Source organism: Archocentrus centrarchus, chromosome 13 (assembly GCF_007364275.1).
Source record: "Archocentrus centrarchus isolate MPI-CPG fArcCen1 chromosome 13, fArcCen1, whole genome shotgun sequence".
Taxonomy (NCBI): domain Eukaryota; kingdom Metazoa; phylum Chordata; class Actinopteri; order Cichliformes; family Cichlidae; genus Archocentrus; species Archocentrus centrarchus.
The window spans coordinates 5,559,432-5,573,479 of record NC_044358.1 but is presented as its reverse complement, the minus strand read 5'-3'; the positions used below and the strand labels follow the sequence as shown (position 1 = coordinate 5,573,479).

Below are 14,048 nucleotides of genomic sequence, written 5' to 3'. Positions count from 1 at the left end.
GTCAGTGATACATGCCATGTTTTTTTGCTTCCTGATATGGGATGAACATGTAGATTAAGGTCTGCATGTGTTAAGTATTACATTTAACTGTGAATCCAGCAAAGCTACTCTTGTAGAAAACAGAAACTTACAAAGTGTCAGTGAGAAATACATGTAACAGGTTAAGGAAATGAAAGGGTTACAGAAAAGTGCTGCCAGAGCACTCTGGAACATTTCTCCTTTATTAGTTTGTGACCAAATAGAACATTTATAGTTTGCAATATCTTGTTAATTTTAAATACACTGCTCGAAAAAAAAATGAAAGGAACATTTTTTTAATCAGAGTTTAGCATCAAGTTAATTAAACATCTGGGACATTGATCTGGGCAGTTCAGTAGCAGAGGTGCAACAGGTGCACTAGAGGAGCAACAATGAGACAACCCCCAAAGCAGGAATGGTTTTACAGGTGGAGGCCACTGACATCTTTTTCCTCCTCATCTTTTCTAAATGTTTTTTACTAGGTTTGCATGTGGCTAGGGTCAGTGTCACCGCTGGCAGCATGAGGCCAGACCTGAACCCTACAGAGGCTGCACAGGTGGTGCAACTCCTCCAGGATGGCACATCAACATGTACCTTTGCCAGAAGGTTTGCTGTGTCTCAGCACAGTCTCAGAGCATGGAGCAGAGTCCAGGAGACAGGCAGTCACTGTAGGAGAGCTGGACAGGGCCGTAGAAGGTCCTGATATAGTTTTATCACTTTGACAGAAAAGGCATTACAGTATTTGGGGAGTACATGCAAAGTTTTTAAAAGGAAAACAGGAAGCTTCAGGCTCTCCTGCAGATGTCACAGGTGAAGAGATCAAAAAGCGTTACATTAGAGGCATCCAAATTACTCAGGAAACCCTGAAAAAATGAAATTTAAAACAGCCAAAAGACAAACTGCCAAACTGTGTTAAAACCGTCTTTGGGGGAAGTTTGGGCAGAGAACTAATTTAACCCAAAGCAAGCTCATCAGCGAGCCTCAGGAATGTTTCAGCTTTATGTTTTCAGCAAAACACAAAGTAAAATATTTTCCTTGTCTGTGATCAAGTAGCTCTCATTCAGTGGTGAACTCTGCACCCCTCATCCAAACTCCACAGACAGTATTTTCATAGCTGTATTTACCACAGCCGCCTCAAATTATACAATTTTATACAGGTTTATTTAAATAAACGTCAAAAAAAAGAGTGCTGTATTCTGACACAGATAGCTTAATATATCTTAGCAGAAAAGGTGAATGTGAGCTTCAAATATCTCAGGGAACTGACAAATGAGTTGGATCCACGTGACAAAAAGAAGAAATCTGTTACGGAGGTTAAAAGTATCCCTGAAACTCACGACTGCTACAAAAAGGTCACTTTTGAGAGCATTATGATTAAAGCTTCTCTGCATTCCAGAAACGTTTTAGGGTTGTGGACGACAAACAGCCGCTGCTGGCTGAGGATCAGACCTTGCTGTTTGGTGGTTAAGCATGTGCTTAATAAACCCACTGAAAACATGATATGGGCACACACCTCATTTCAACCTTTGCACGCTGACCTGCAACAGAAACATTAAAAGATGAAATTCATTGAAGGCCTGTCTGATTCTTTTGAAGTCTGTTTCCCTCTCATTAAAATCACCTTTATTGTTTATTGTTATTTATTTATTATTTATTTATTATTCAATCACCATTATTTTTGGATGATGTCATTTTTCACCACATCACCACGTCACCACATGGTGACACACATCATAAAAACATGAGTGTTATGACCCAGGATGAACAGTCTGAACAGTACTTACTTGACACTGTTTAAAAACCACAGGAGATTATATTAGCTCAACAGGACGGAACTTTTTTTTTTCTCTTAGAGCATTTTGAAGATGTGACCAAAGCACCTCGCAGCTATTTATTGGCAGAGTTAACCCCTTCATGCCCAGAACATCTTTGGCTGAGATTGGGGACGCAGCCTGAGCAGCTACAGGATGCTTATTTGCCACAGAAAAAAAACTTTGCAATGTTGAAAACATCGGTCAGTAACTCCCTGAAACATGACAAAGTCATATTAGCAGGATGTTCAGCTGATTTTATTCAATCTTTAGGTGAGCTTTGCCTCAATTTTTGAAGGGAAGCACAGAGTGTCAGTATAAAGCTTCAGAAAGCTTCAGACTGATGGCTGACAGACAGAGAGGAGTGAAAAACAAAAGACACCTGCTGACTCAAAGACTGTCTGAGTTACTCACAGGTGGGATTCAAAGATGGCACAGCCTCTTTATCAAAAAATACAGAAATTGTATTTAATTTCTCCTGAACAAATAAAGTGTTTATAGAAAATTCAGCTCAGTTCAGGACAGACAAGTTTCAGAGAAAAAGCGGGAAATGATTTGGATCAGGAAATGGAGGAAATATTGGGTGATGGGAAACTAACGCCTGATGAGAGAATTAAAAATTATAATATGCTTTTACAAAGAAATCTTAATTTGAAAACACAAAAGGATGTTAAGACCATAGAAATAAGCCTTCCTCTCTGAAGAGAAGAACAGAGACAGAGCCAGAGGAGAACCCGGTCCTGAACGAAGCCCCCATTTTAAGACAAATACTGAGTATATCATGCGCAATGTAGTGGACTCAAAAAGCAACAGCAGATGGAAACCAACAAATAGATTCTCTTCATGACAAGTGTGCAAATTTTTGGGGACAGAATATGTTTTTAGGTGCTGGCTAAAAAAGCAGCTGATGCTCTTAGGACAAGCAAACAATCTGTGTCTACAGGAGTCATGAGGCTGAACGAGTCACTTGCTGTCATCAGTTTTATTTTGAGATGAACAGAATTTAACTGCAGTCTCTAACAGAATCAGATGTCTGTGTGTGAAGGACTCCAGCCTCACACACAGCTCACTATAAGCCTTTGCATTTGCCGCCTCTCTCTTTGTTGTACGTCTCCCCTCCTAATACTCCTGTCTTTCTTTGTTTCCCTGACTTTGCTAACCACTTCCTTTCAATACTCTCCTGTACTTTCTCATTCCATTACCAAGTCTGATTGTCCTCTGTCCAGAAGATACACCAAACACCTTGTTGGCAGTTCCTCTCACTACTTCTGCTGTACTTTCCCGGTTATCTGGTAACTCTTCCCTTCCTGAACTCTGCACAACATTCCTCCTTCTTCAACAACCACAATTTAATCCTTGGCTCTGCCTTCACTCACTTTCTTTTCTTGATTTCCAAATTCATTGTACAGACTCCCATCCGATGTCGCCTGGCTACATTCTCCCCTTGGAGAATGTAGCCAGGCGACAGTCTCGTTTCTCTTTCAGGTTGTTCCTTCTGCATAAGATCACCTCTGTGCACCTTCCTGTGTCACCCCACATCCCTTATATTCAGGCGATGATTATTATTCTCTCACTGATCCATTCAAAAAGTGCAATGAAAAAGTAGCCATAAATGCACAGGAGGAATCTGTGCTGAGCAGGCCAATCTGAATAGTTGTAGGCTGTGTCGACAGAATGTGTAGTTACATTTCTAGGAAGGTGCACGCTGAGTTATGACGTGGGCTCTGTGGTAGGGTTTCAGAGGGGTTTGCGGTTACAACATACCTACACAACAGATTTAACACAGAAGTATAAATCCGCTGTAATACAGCAATACTGCTTTCTGTTCAGAGCTCCTGTGAGATCATTTGTCACAGCTGTAGCAGCAATAATGACTCTGTGCCCAGTTCTAAAACCAGACTATCCACACACATTCCCAAACTTTTATATTTAGAATGTATTCAGACAGACTAATTCCATGTGAACCTGCAGTCATGTGGACAAGGCCCATCTTCTGTATATTACAGCCTACATCCTCAATGTAACCTCTCAAAACCGTTAACACAGTTTTATGACAGTACACATATTATCATTACCTGGCTGTTGTATTAAACTGCATAATGTTTTATGTAGCTGTACTTAATAAACCAAGAACTGAGTACAGTCTTCTTAAAGATCTTTAAGGGTTCTTTTTTTTCCACCACAAATGTAACTTGCAGTGGAGGATTACTAATGTTCATATTTAAACCCAACAATGGTGATATTATTGCTAATGAAATATATTTTACATACAAATAAGACACCACTCGACAGCCACAGTTTCTTGAACTCTTAGCTGTTTGTAGTAGCTGTCCACTGAGTAGAACTGACTAAGTGAGGAGATTCAGTGTTTCAGTGACAGTGAATTAACTTTCACAGAGACTTGTGTGCTTATCACAGATATGATAAGCCACTGAGAGTGCCAAGTATTAAACACAGAACTCTGCACCATGTTCAGCAAGCATTGTTAGGTGATTGTTTGTTTTCAGGGTGTGTTTAGTGACAGGGTTGGGCAATGGAGGTATGCGGACTCACCGTCTAGCCCCTGGCAACAAAGGTGATTTGTGGAGTAAGGGAGAATGAGAGGAGGAGGATCCTGCACTGCTGGATGGACTGTGGTCCAAAGTAGGCTTGGTGAAATCTGAAAAGTCCGGAAAACAGAGAGAAGTAATTAAGTGTCTTTGTGTCTGGTGAAGAATTTTAAATTACACAGCTGTTACAATTCCTACATTTTAATCACTCTCGCTCTCTCTCTTTCTCTCACACACACACAGACACACCTGTTGCCTCTGCACAGCACCATTTAATGCTTTTAATAACTTCCTTGGCTGCAGTATGTCATTGTTTTTCTAGTCTTACTCAAAGCACCTTTAGGAGTTAATTACTCTGTACAGACCTGGCTCACTGCCAGCAGACAGAAGACAGACATTAACATTTTGAAGCTTTGTATTTGTCAACATGAAAAATGTCATCATTGTTGATCTGTAACTATGCTATTCAGTTCTCACTATAGAGCTTTATTACTTGAATGTAAACATCCCTTCTCCATGAATTGATGCCTTATTGTGGTGGAGGGGTTTGGATGCTCAGGTGATCGCAGGACCTGCTGTGTGCTGTCAGGGGCAATTTGGCCCTGATAGAGTCTTATCACATACACTATATTGCCAGTCACCCATCCAAATCATGGAATTTAAGTGTATCAAACCAAGCACCTAGGCATGCAGACTGCTTCTACAAACATTTGTAAAAGAATGGGTCGTTCTCAGGAGCTCAATGAATTCCAGTGTGGTGCCATGATAGGCTGCCACCCTTGCAACAAGCCCACTCGTGAAATTTCCTTGCTACTAAATATTCCAGTCAGTTGTTAGTGGGATTACAGCAAAGTTTAAGCAATTGGGAATAACAGCAAATCAGCAATTCAGTGGTAGGCTACATAAAATCACAGAGCAGAGTTAACAGATGCTGAGGCACATAGTGAGCAGAGGTCACCAGTTTTCTGCAGAGTCAGTCCTTACAGACCTCCAACCTTCATATGGCCTTCAGATTATCTCAAGAACAATTCATTGACAACTTCATGGAATTGATTTCCAGGGCCGAGAAGCTGCATCCAAGCCTTACCAATATTGTGGGAACAGTTTGGACATGGCCCCTTCCTATTCCAACATTACTGCACACCAGTGTGCAAAACAAGGACCGTAAAGACATGGATGGGTGAGTGTGACATAGAAAAACTCAAATGGCTTGCACAGAGTCCTGACCTCACCCTGACGGAACACCTTGAGAATGAATTACAGTGGACACTGTGAGCCAGGCCTTCTCATCCAACATCAGTATATGACCTCACAAATGCAATTCTGGAAGAATGGTCAAAAATTCCCTTAAACACTCCTAAACCTCATGGAAAGCCTTCCCAGAAGAGTTGAAGCTGCTGAAGCTTCAATTGGTGGGCCAGCATCACATTAAACCCTATGGATTAAGATTGAAATTCCACTCAAGCTCAAATGCGTGTGAAGGCAGACAAGTGAAAACTTGTGGCAATATAGTGTAGTATACAGTTAGGTCCATAATTCTTTGGTCAAAGATGCAATTTTTGTAGTTTTCCCTCTGTCTATCACTGCAGTGGATTTTAAATTAAACAATCAATATGTAATTGAAGTGCAGACTTTCAGCTTTAAATAAATGGGTTTTTACAAAGATTTTCCATCAACTGTTTAAGAATTAAGACATTTTTACACATAGTCCCTCATTTTTACATGCTCAAAATTAATTGGACAAATTAATACAAATTTAAATGCTTTTTAATACTTGGAAGAAAAAAACTTTGTAGTCAATGACTGCTTTAAGTCTAGAACCCATTGAAATCATCAGATGTTGTATTTCTTCCCTTGTGATGCTCTGTTAGGTCTTTACTGCAGCTACCTTCATTTGCTGCTTGTTCGTGGATCTTTTAGCAATAAATTTTGTATTTAATAATTGAAAACCAACCTCTATTAGGTTGAGATCAGGTGACTGACTTGGCCATTGAAGAATATCCCAATTCTTTAATATCCCAGCCTTGAAAAAAACTCCTGGATTGTTTTGGAGTATGCTTTGGGTCATTGTCCACATTCACTGAGAAGACTTTTAACAAAGATTATCCATCCATCCATCCATCCATCCATCCATCCAAAAAAAACCCTCTGGTTTCAGTTTCCATTTTCAGTTGTGCGTTAACAGCTTGGTTGCTATTAAAATATGAAGTCCCTAAAATGTTTAGATGTCCAGATATCAGATAGGTAGAAACTTGCAAAACTGGGTAGAAACCAGAGTTTTGCAAGTACGGATCTGGTGTTTTATTTATAGCTTCTCATATACAACACACATAAAATTCTTTAAAAACATCTAAATCAGGTGGATGGTTTCAACAATATTAAAGCCTGAATATGAAAAATAACAGAAACGCTTTTTAATCCAACTTCAGTGTGATATTTCCCATGAATGACACATTATACCAAATCAAAATTATGATTTTGTTTTTTTTTTAGAAAAAGCAAGTTTCTGTTAATATTATAGCCGAATTATATATTCTCTCTCATTTTAATTTTATGAATATTAATTTCTGAAATACTCATATTCAAGTACAGTACCTTAGCCAGAGACTGAAAAATTTAATATTTTTTTAAATTCACTGGTTTTAAGATAAAAGGTATCATTTTTACACAGTGCCTTTCATTTAATGTTCCAATGACACTATTAGCTACTGAGATGCTCAGCTTTGTATTTTAGCATTTTAATTGCTTTCTCAGATCTTATTTTTAATCAACAATAATCTCTTCAGGGATGCTGAGTCATTCAACTGATTAAATTTTGAGAAATTATAATTACTACAAAACAACAAACACTCATATGCTGCCTGTAGCATTGTTCAGCATTACCGGTTTGGCGCCATTAGGTATTGGGTTGAAATCCTTAGACCCATTGTCAGAACCTGTGCTGGTGTAGTGGGTCCTGGGTTCCTTCTGGTGCACAACAATACCTGATTTTCATGTGGAGAGAGTATGAAGGAGGATGAAGGAATTGATATGACTGACTGTCCCCCATGCTTGCCTGACCTAAATCCAACAGAAAACTTATATATTATGTTTCGGTCCATTGGATGTTGCCCGTTTGCATCTCATATTATCCAGGAGCTCAGTGACTCCCTGTGCTTTACGGATTTGCAGGCCCCTAGAAGAAAATTTGAAACTGAAGGCAGATTTCATAAAACAATAATTCACGTCGACAGTAATGACACCTGGTTACGCTAATCGGAGGTCACTAAAGTTGATGCTGAATTGGTGTGTGACTGCAAAAACAATATCAGACTCTGTATTTTTCTCTGGGCCCCATACCAACCTAGCTGCATGTTCTCCTTAAATTGCTGGCTGTCTGAGTGGTGTCTAAAAAATGACATGGCCTTTATGGTAAATGGATTAGTTGTTATTTAGTACTTTTCTACTCTAGCTGAGCACTCAAAGCACTTATACAAGATATTTACATTCATACAAGGACTTCCATGTGTAACTAAGCTAAGTGCTTACTGTCTTAACACTCACACACATTCATTCTCTGATGCTTGCATCAGAGAGCAGCTTGGGGTTCAGTATCTTGCCCAAGGATACGTTGGCATGCAGCCCAGAATCGAACTGCCAACCTTCTGATTGGTAGGTGACCTGCTCTACCTCCTGAGCCACAGCTACTCTATCAACCCCATTTATAAATAATTGGGAAACTTTCTGGGGAAAACCTGATCTTGTTAGGAGAGACAGCATCCATCTCAACTGGGATGGAGCAGTTCTCATTTCTAGAAATCTTGCCAAATTTATTAAACCCCCCAAAAATGTGAATATCCATTGTTGATACCGAGAAGCAGAGTTGCAGTCTTACACGCCTCTCTACAGCTTCTCTCCTTCTGTCATTCCCCCCAAAACCCCATCCCCACAGAGACTGTATCTGCTCCCAGAACACCAAAATACAAACTAAAACCCAGCAAAAAGAATGATTAATCATAAAAATGAAAGAACAATATAGCATTCTCAACTGCACCAAAGAGTAAAACAGTTAAATGTGCATTATTAAACATTAGGTCTCTCTCTTCCAAGTCCCTGTTAGTAACTGATTTAATAATTGATCAGTATACTGATTTATTCTGCCTTACAGAAACCTGGTTACAGCAGGATGAACATGTTAGTTTAAATGAATCAACACCCCCGAGTCACACTAACTGTCAAAATGCTTGAAGCACAGGTCGAGGAGGAGGAGTAGCAGCAATCTTCAATTCCAGCTTATTAATTAATCAAAGACCCAGACAAAGTTTTAATTCTTTTGAAAGCCCAATTCTTAGTCTTGTCCACCCTAATTGGGAAACTCAAAAACCTGTTTTATTTGTTATTATCTATCGTCCACCTGGTCCTTACTCAGAGTTTCTGTCTGATTTCTCAGACTTTTTATCTGATTTAGTCCTCAGTTCAGATAAAATAATTATAGTGGGTAATTTTAACATCCATGTAGATGCTGAGAATGACAGCCTCAACACTGCATTTAATCTATTGTTAGATTCAACTGGCTTTTCTCAAAATGTAAATGAGCCCACCCACCACTTTAATCATACTCTTGTTCTGACATATGGCATAGAAACTGAAGACTTAACAGTATTCCCTGAAAGCCCCCTCCTATCTGATCATTTCTTAATAACTTTTAAATTTACAATAATGGATTACACAGCAGTGGGGAATAAATTTTATAAAAGTAGACATCTTTGTGAAAGTGCTGTAACTAAGTTTAAGCATATAATTTCTACACTGTTTTCTTCAATGCCATGTACCAACAAAGGCCAGAGCAGCTACCTAAACTCTATTACCATAGAGGTCACTTGGTTGGTAGTTTTACATCCTTGCTGCATATGACTCTGGATACTGTGGCTGAAATAAAGAGCCTCAAATCAGAAGTGCTTGGCTCACTGGTATAACTCACAAATGCACAGCTGGAGAGGAAATGGCATCTCACTAATTTAGAAGACCTCCAAAACACTGAGTATCATTTTGAGTTGCTGCAATGAAATTTCAGCACAATGGACTTGCCTGCTATCATTTTCACTTGGATTTTCTGAGTGTCTTTGAATTCAGCCCTTTGCAGGCTGACAATTTTCATTTCCATTAAATGATGTGGCATCCTTTCATTCCTAACGCTTTGCCCATAACATATCAGTATAGATATCCAGCATAATTTTTTTCCCATTGAGATCTGATGATGTTTCTCTGATTCTCTGTTCATTTCTTCTTGTTCTTCTTCAGCCTAATGATGGTCCTTCATCAACTCTCAGCAATGTGTCTTTGGAACTCGTAATGTGAGATCTCAAAATAGTTACCAAACTGTTTTTTGTTTTTGTTTTTTAAATTTGAATTTAAGTAATTTTGTTTGCTACACTTACTATTTTTTTTTCTAAAAAAGGTTTTTCAAAGAGTAACAATTATATTACAAGTACGAAGAGCTTGATATATAATTGCTACTCCGTTTTCCTTTTGTTTCTTTGGTTTGTGTCTACAATTCAAAAATAATTTTGATGGTCATTTTCATAGTTAGTGCCTCCACATTACGATATAAGGTTCTCGAATCCACCTTGTGATCAGAATGTTACGTTTTTGTAAATACCACCAGAGTAAAAAGAATAATTCCACAGCAATCCACAGTCTTCAGTAGTTATAATCAAATATCATCAAGCAGTAGTCAAAAGTTTAAATGATGTAGCTCTTTCAGTAATTAAACCAAGGATCCAAAATATAAAATATGTATGGTAGGTAAGCAGCAGCAGAGTAACAGCAGAGAGGTGAGGAGAGGAATGTGCAACATCACTGGCTCCTCAAAGAAGAACAAACAGGTTGTGGACAGTGATGAAAACAAGGAAAAGAATTCAACCTGTTTGATAACAGGTTTGATGGGATGGCAAATGTCTGCCCTGCTTTAACATCTGTCCTTCCTCCCACCACTTGAGGAGATGCTGCTCCAGCTCCACTGTCCACTCTGCCATCTCCTGCATGCAACAGACTCCCCACCATTGCAACTGCAACACCCACCACATCTGGCCATCTGCCCCCATCTTTCCCAGCTGACGAGATGAAGGTAGAGCTCAGGGAAAGCAGCAGGCCTTAGTCTATAGTACTGTGCAGGCAAGCTAGCTGAACCCTTGAGTCTACAAAAAGGCAAGGTCCCAGTGCAATGGTAAACATCCTGTCCTCGTACATGTGCCCGAAGTAGGGCAACCCAGCTGAAATGAACGATTACCACCTGGTGACATTAACATACCATATTATGATGGCCCTAAAGCATCTCATCCTCCATCTCATGAGGCCAGAGGCCACTCATGTACTGGACCCCTTCCAGTTTGCCTACCAGGAGAACACTGCAGGATGTGGTCTTTTACATGCTGCACAAGACCAAGGCATAGTTGGTGGACCCAGTATGCTTTCTGAGAATCGTATTTTTTGATTTCTCATGTGTATTCAATACAATCCAGCTCCTCGTACGGAGAGACAATTTGGAAGGAATGGGTATTGATCCCTCCCTGACATCTTGGGTAACAGGCCACCTGACCGAAAGACTTCAGTTTGTTAGGCTGGGGAACTGTGCTTCTGGGATGTGAGGTGCAGCACAGGGGCCCCACAAGGAACCATTTTAGCCCCATTCTGTTAACACTCTATACCAGGGGTCTCAAACTCAAATGACCTGGGGGGCCACTGCTGGCACTGTCATCACATTAGAAAGCCATTTTACTGTGTGTGTGTGTGTGTGTGTGTGTGTGTGTGTGTGTGTGTGTGTATACACATACATACAGACTGTTATGGCAGTCTAAAATGTGAACACTAGCATCCTCAAAAAACTGTCTCATTGTTAAGTACAGGTGTACAGCTGAGTCCTGTCCTGTTGAGGTGGCTAGCCTATATTGTGCCATGTGTTTGTAAAGTGGTAAAACCAATCAGGGTTTCTCCAGTAAGGGCCCCAAAACAGAACCTTGTGGCACACCATAAGAGAGGTGGAAGAGGACCTGTACTTCAAAACAGCCACAGAAAAGCATCATTCAGATAGAACCACTCTAAAACACCCACCCAGTGTCACAGTCTATCGAGCAAAATGTGGTCAACCGTCAAAAGCAGAAGTAAGGTCCAGCATTAGCAAAACAGAACATTCTTCTGCATCATTTTGCATCAAAATGTCACTGGACACTCCAAGAAGATCTGTTTCTATAGAATATGTCTGTGTAGGTTCTCAGTCATCCAGGTCATGTTAGTCTCAGGAGCTTGAAAAAAGGCGACTGGACTTGTTTACATTTTTGTAGACATCAGCTGTGGTTCAAATGAAAAATGTCTGACCTTCGCTGAATGACATGAGAACTGACTCCAAAACACAGCAGCAATGCTGTGAGGGCCACTGACCGACAGTCATTTAGGCCTGTCACTGTGGAGATTTTGGGTGTGGGTATGATGGTGGCAGTCTTAAGCAGATACTGCTGCCTGTTCAGGATGTCAGTCAGCACCTCCAATAGCTGATGTGCACACAGTACCCATCCCAAATTATTGTCAGGGCCTGTAGCTTTATGGGGGTCAATCCTCTGTAGGACCTGCCTCACTTCTGCTGAGGTCAGTCTGAAAGGTAGTTCATCTGGTGTTGGGGTGAGTCTGGTGTAGGAGGATGTGTTGGAGTCCTTGAAGTGGGAGTAGAAGTTATTAAGATCATCAGGCAGAGATGGGTCCCTGGGCCGTTGTGCATCTTTGATGTTATAATCTGTGATGCACTTAATGCATTTCTACATATGTTGTTAACTGGAGAAGTCCCCCTTCATCTTCTGGTTATATGTGTCTTTTGCCATTCTGATATCTGCAGTCAGGGCTCTCCTAGCCAGTGTTGATGCATCACCAGACATGAATGCAGCATCCCTGTCTTTCAGCAGAGATGGGACCTCTGCATTCAGCCAGGGTTTCTGGTTTGGAGAGAGGGTTACTGTCTTGGAGGTGGTGACATCATTAATATAATGGCAGATGTAGTAACCTAGGACAGTAGATGTATATTCCTCGAGGTCATATGTAGCTGAATCTCTGAAGATCTGCCAGTTTGTGGATTGAAAAGAGTCCTGCAACACGGAGGCATCGACACAGTGATGGTTTGTGGTGTTTTAAAAGAGGACGGTAGGAAGGGACCAGCATGACTGAGATGTGGTCAGAGAAGCCAAGGTGAGGGCAGAGGCTCTGCATCCACCTCGTATTTTTGTATACACACGGTTCAGCATTTTGTTTCCTGACAGATTTACATGGTTGAAGTCTCCAGTTACGATGTAAAATGCCTCTGTGTGCTGATGTCATACAGTTCCTTCAGTGCTGTAATCATTAGGACCCAGTAGAATGTAAACAATTGTGACAAACACTGCTGTAAACTCACAAGGCAGATTGTGTGGACAGCATGTAACAGTCAACAGTTCTATCAGTTGCTTTCTTTTCAAGCACTCAAGATTAGAACTACTTTTGGCTGCAAGGGGTCACCTTGCATGTTTGATTTGGCAGATTTTTAAAATATTTTTTTACACTAGCTGTGACCTCAAAGGGCTTTATGTGTCCTCACATGACTCAACCAGGAATCTTTCACTTTCACAAATTGTAAACCACTACCCTGTAGTGTTGTAGTACTCGAGATCGGTCTTGGTCTCGAGACCGGTCTCAAGACCGCTTTTTGATGGTCTCGGTCTTGTCACGGACTCGGACCTTGCGGACTCGGGATTTTATTTCAAGACCAGTCAAGACCACAGCTCTGGAAATATCACTAAATTGCCAGAATACTGTCCAATTTATTTGTTAACATCTTTGCTTTTATTGGATGCAAAACGTACTGATTCAAATCCAACAAAGATTGCGCTCCTCTGCCTCTCAAAGGAGCGCACCTCGCAGACTCCGCCCCGGCTAGGTCACCGCTATTATCGCTGCTTGCGCCTGTATCATTTCACCGCAGTTTGCAATCTACCACAGAGCACAGACAGTTTCATTCACAATGTGCACGTTTGATCTCACCATGGTCATGTGTGTGCTGCATAAATCGAAATAACAACCGGCATGAACACGAAGAGAAGTAAGAGGGGAAATGAACATCAAAGGAAAATTTCAGGCTTCCTATTCAACAAAAAAATCCCAGCATGAAAGGTAAATACCAACCTTCATGTATTTTGATACACAAAACTAAAAATTTAATGCAAGTTTTAGGGCTGCAACGATTCTTGGAGTAACAATTCGATTATTAAAAATCTTCGACACAAATTTGTTGCTTTGATGTTTCATTTCAACTCTGCAGCTCAGGTGTCTCCGTGTAAGCGGAGCATTTCCTCCACATTAGTTCTCCATCGCTGTAACAGATTTCCGTCTTTTGGAAAAAAAAAAACAACAAAAAAACCCAAAAATGACCCTTTAACACGAGTGGATCACTGAGATGTTTTTCCACGCCCCCACTTCCCTGTGCTGTGAGTGCACATGTTTGAATGTGCGTGCCTGTTGTGCAGAGGATGTCAGCTGTTATTTTTTCTTTACGTCAGCTGTAGCCACCAGAACAGACCTATAACCACAGTGTACTGGGGAAAGGGGGGCTGCCATTAGCACTAGCAATCGTTCAGAGAAACATCTGCAGTACGGAAGTTAAAATATGCTGATG

The 14,048-nt window shown here is 40.6% G+C and overlaps 1 protein-coding gene across 1 annotated transcript in view; it reads right to left on the bottom strand.

Moving 5' to 3' along the window:
• Positions 1-14,048, bottom strand: part of ngef (neuronal guanine nucleotide exchange factor) — a 52,618-nt gene that overhangs the window by 34,124 nt on the left and 4,446 nt on the right. The window contains exon 2 of the mRNA XM_030744889.1: positions 4,383-4,488. Coding sequence (XP_030600749.1) covers positions 4,383-4,488 — 106 coding nt within the window. The remainder of the gene's footprint in view (positions 1-4,382; positions 4,489-14,048) is intronic.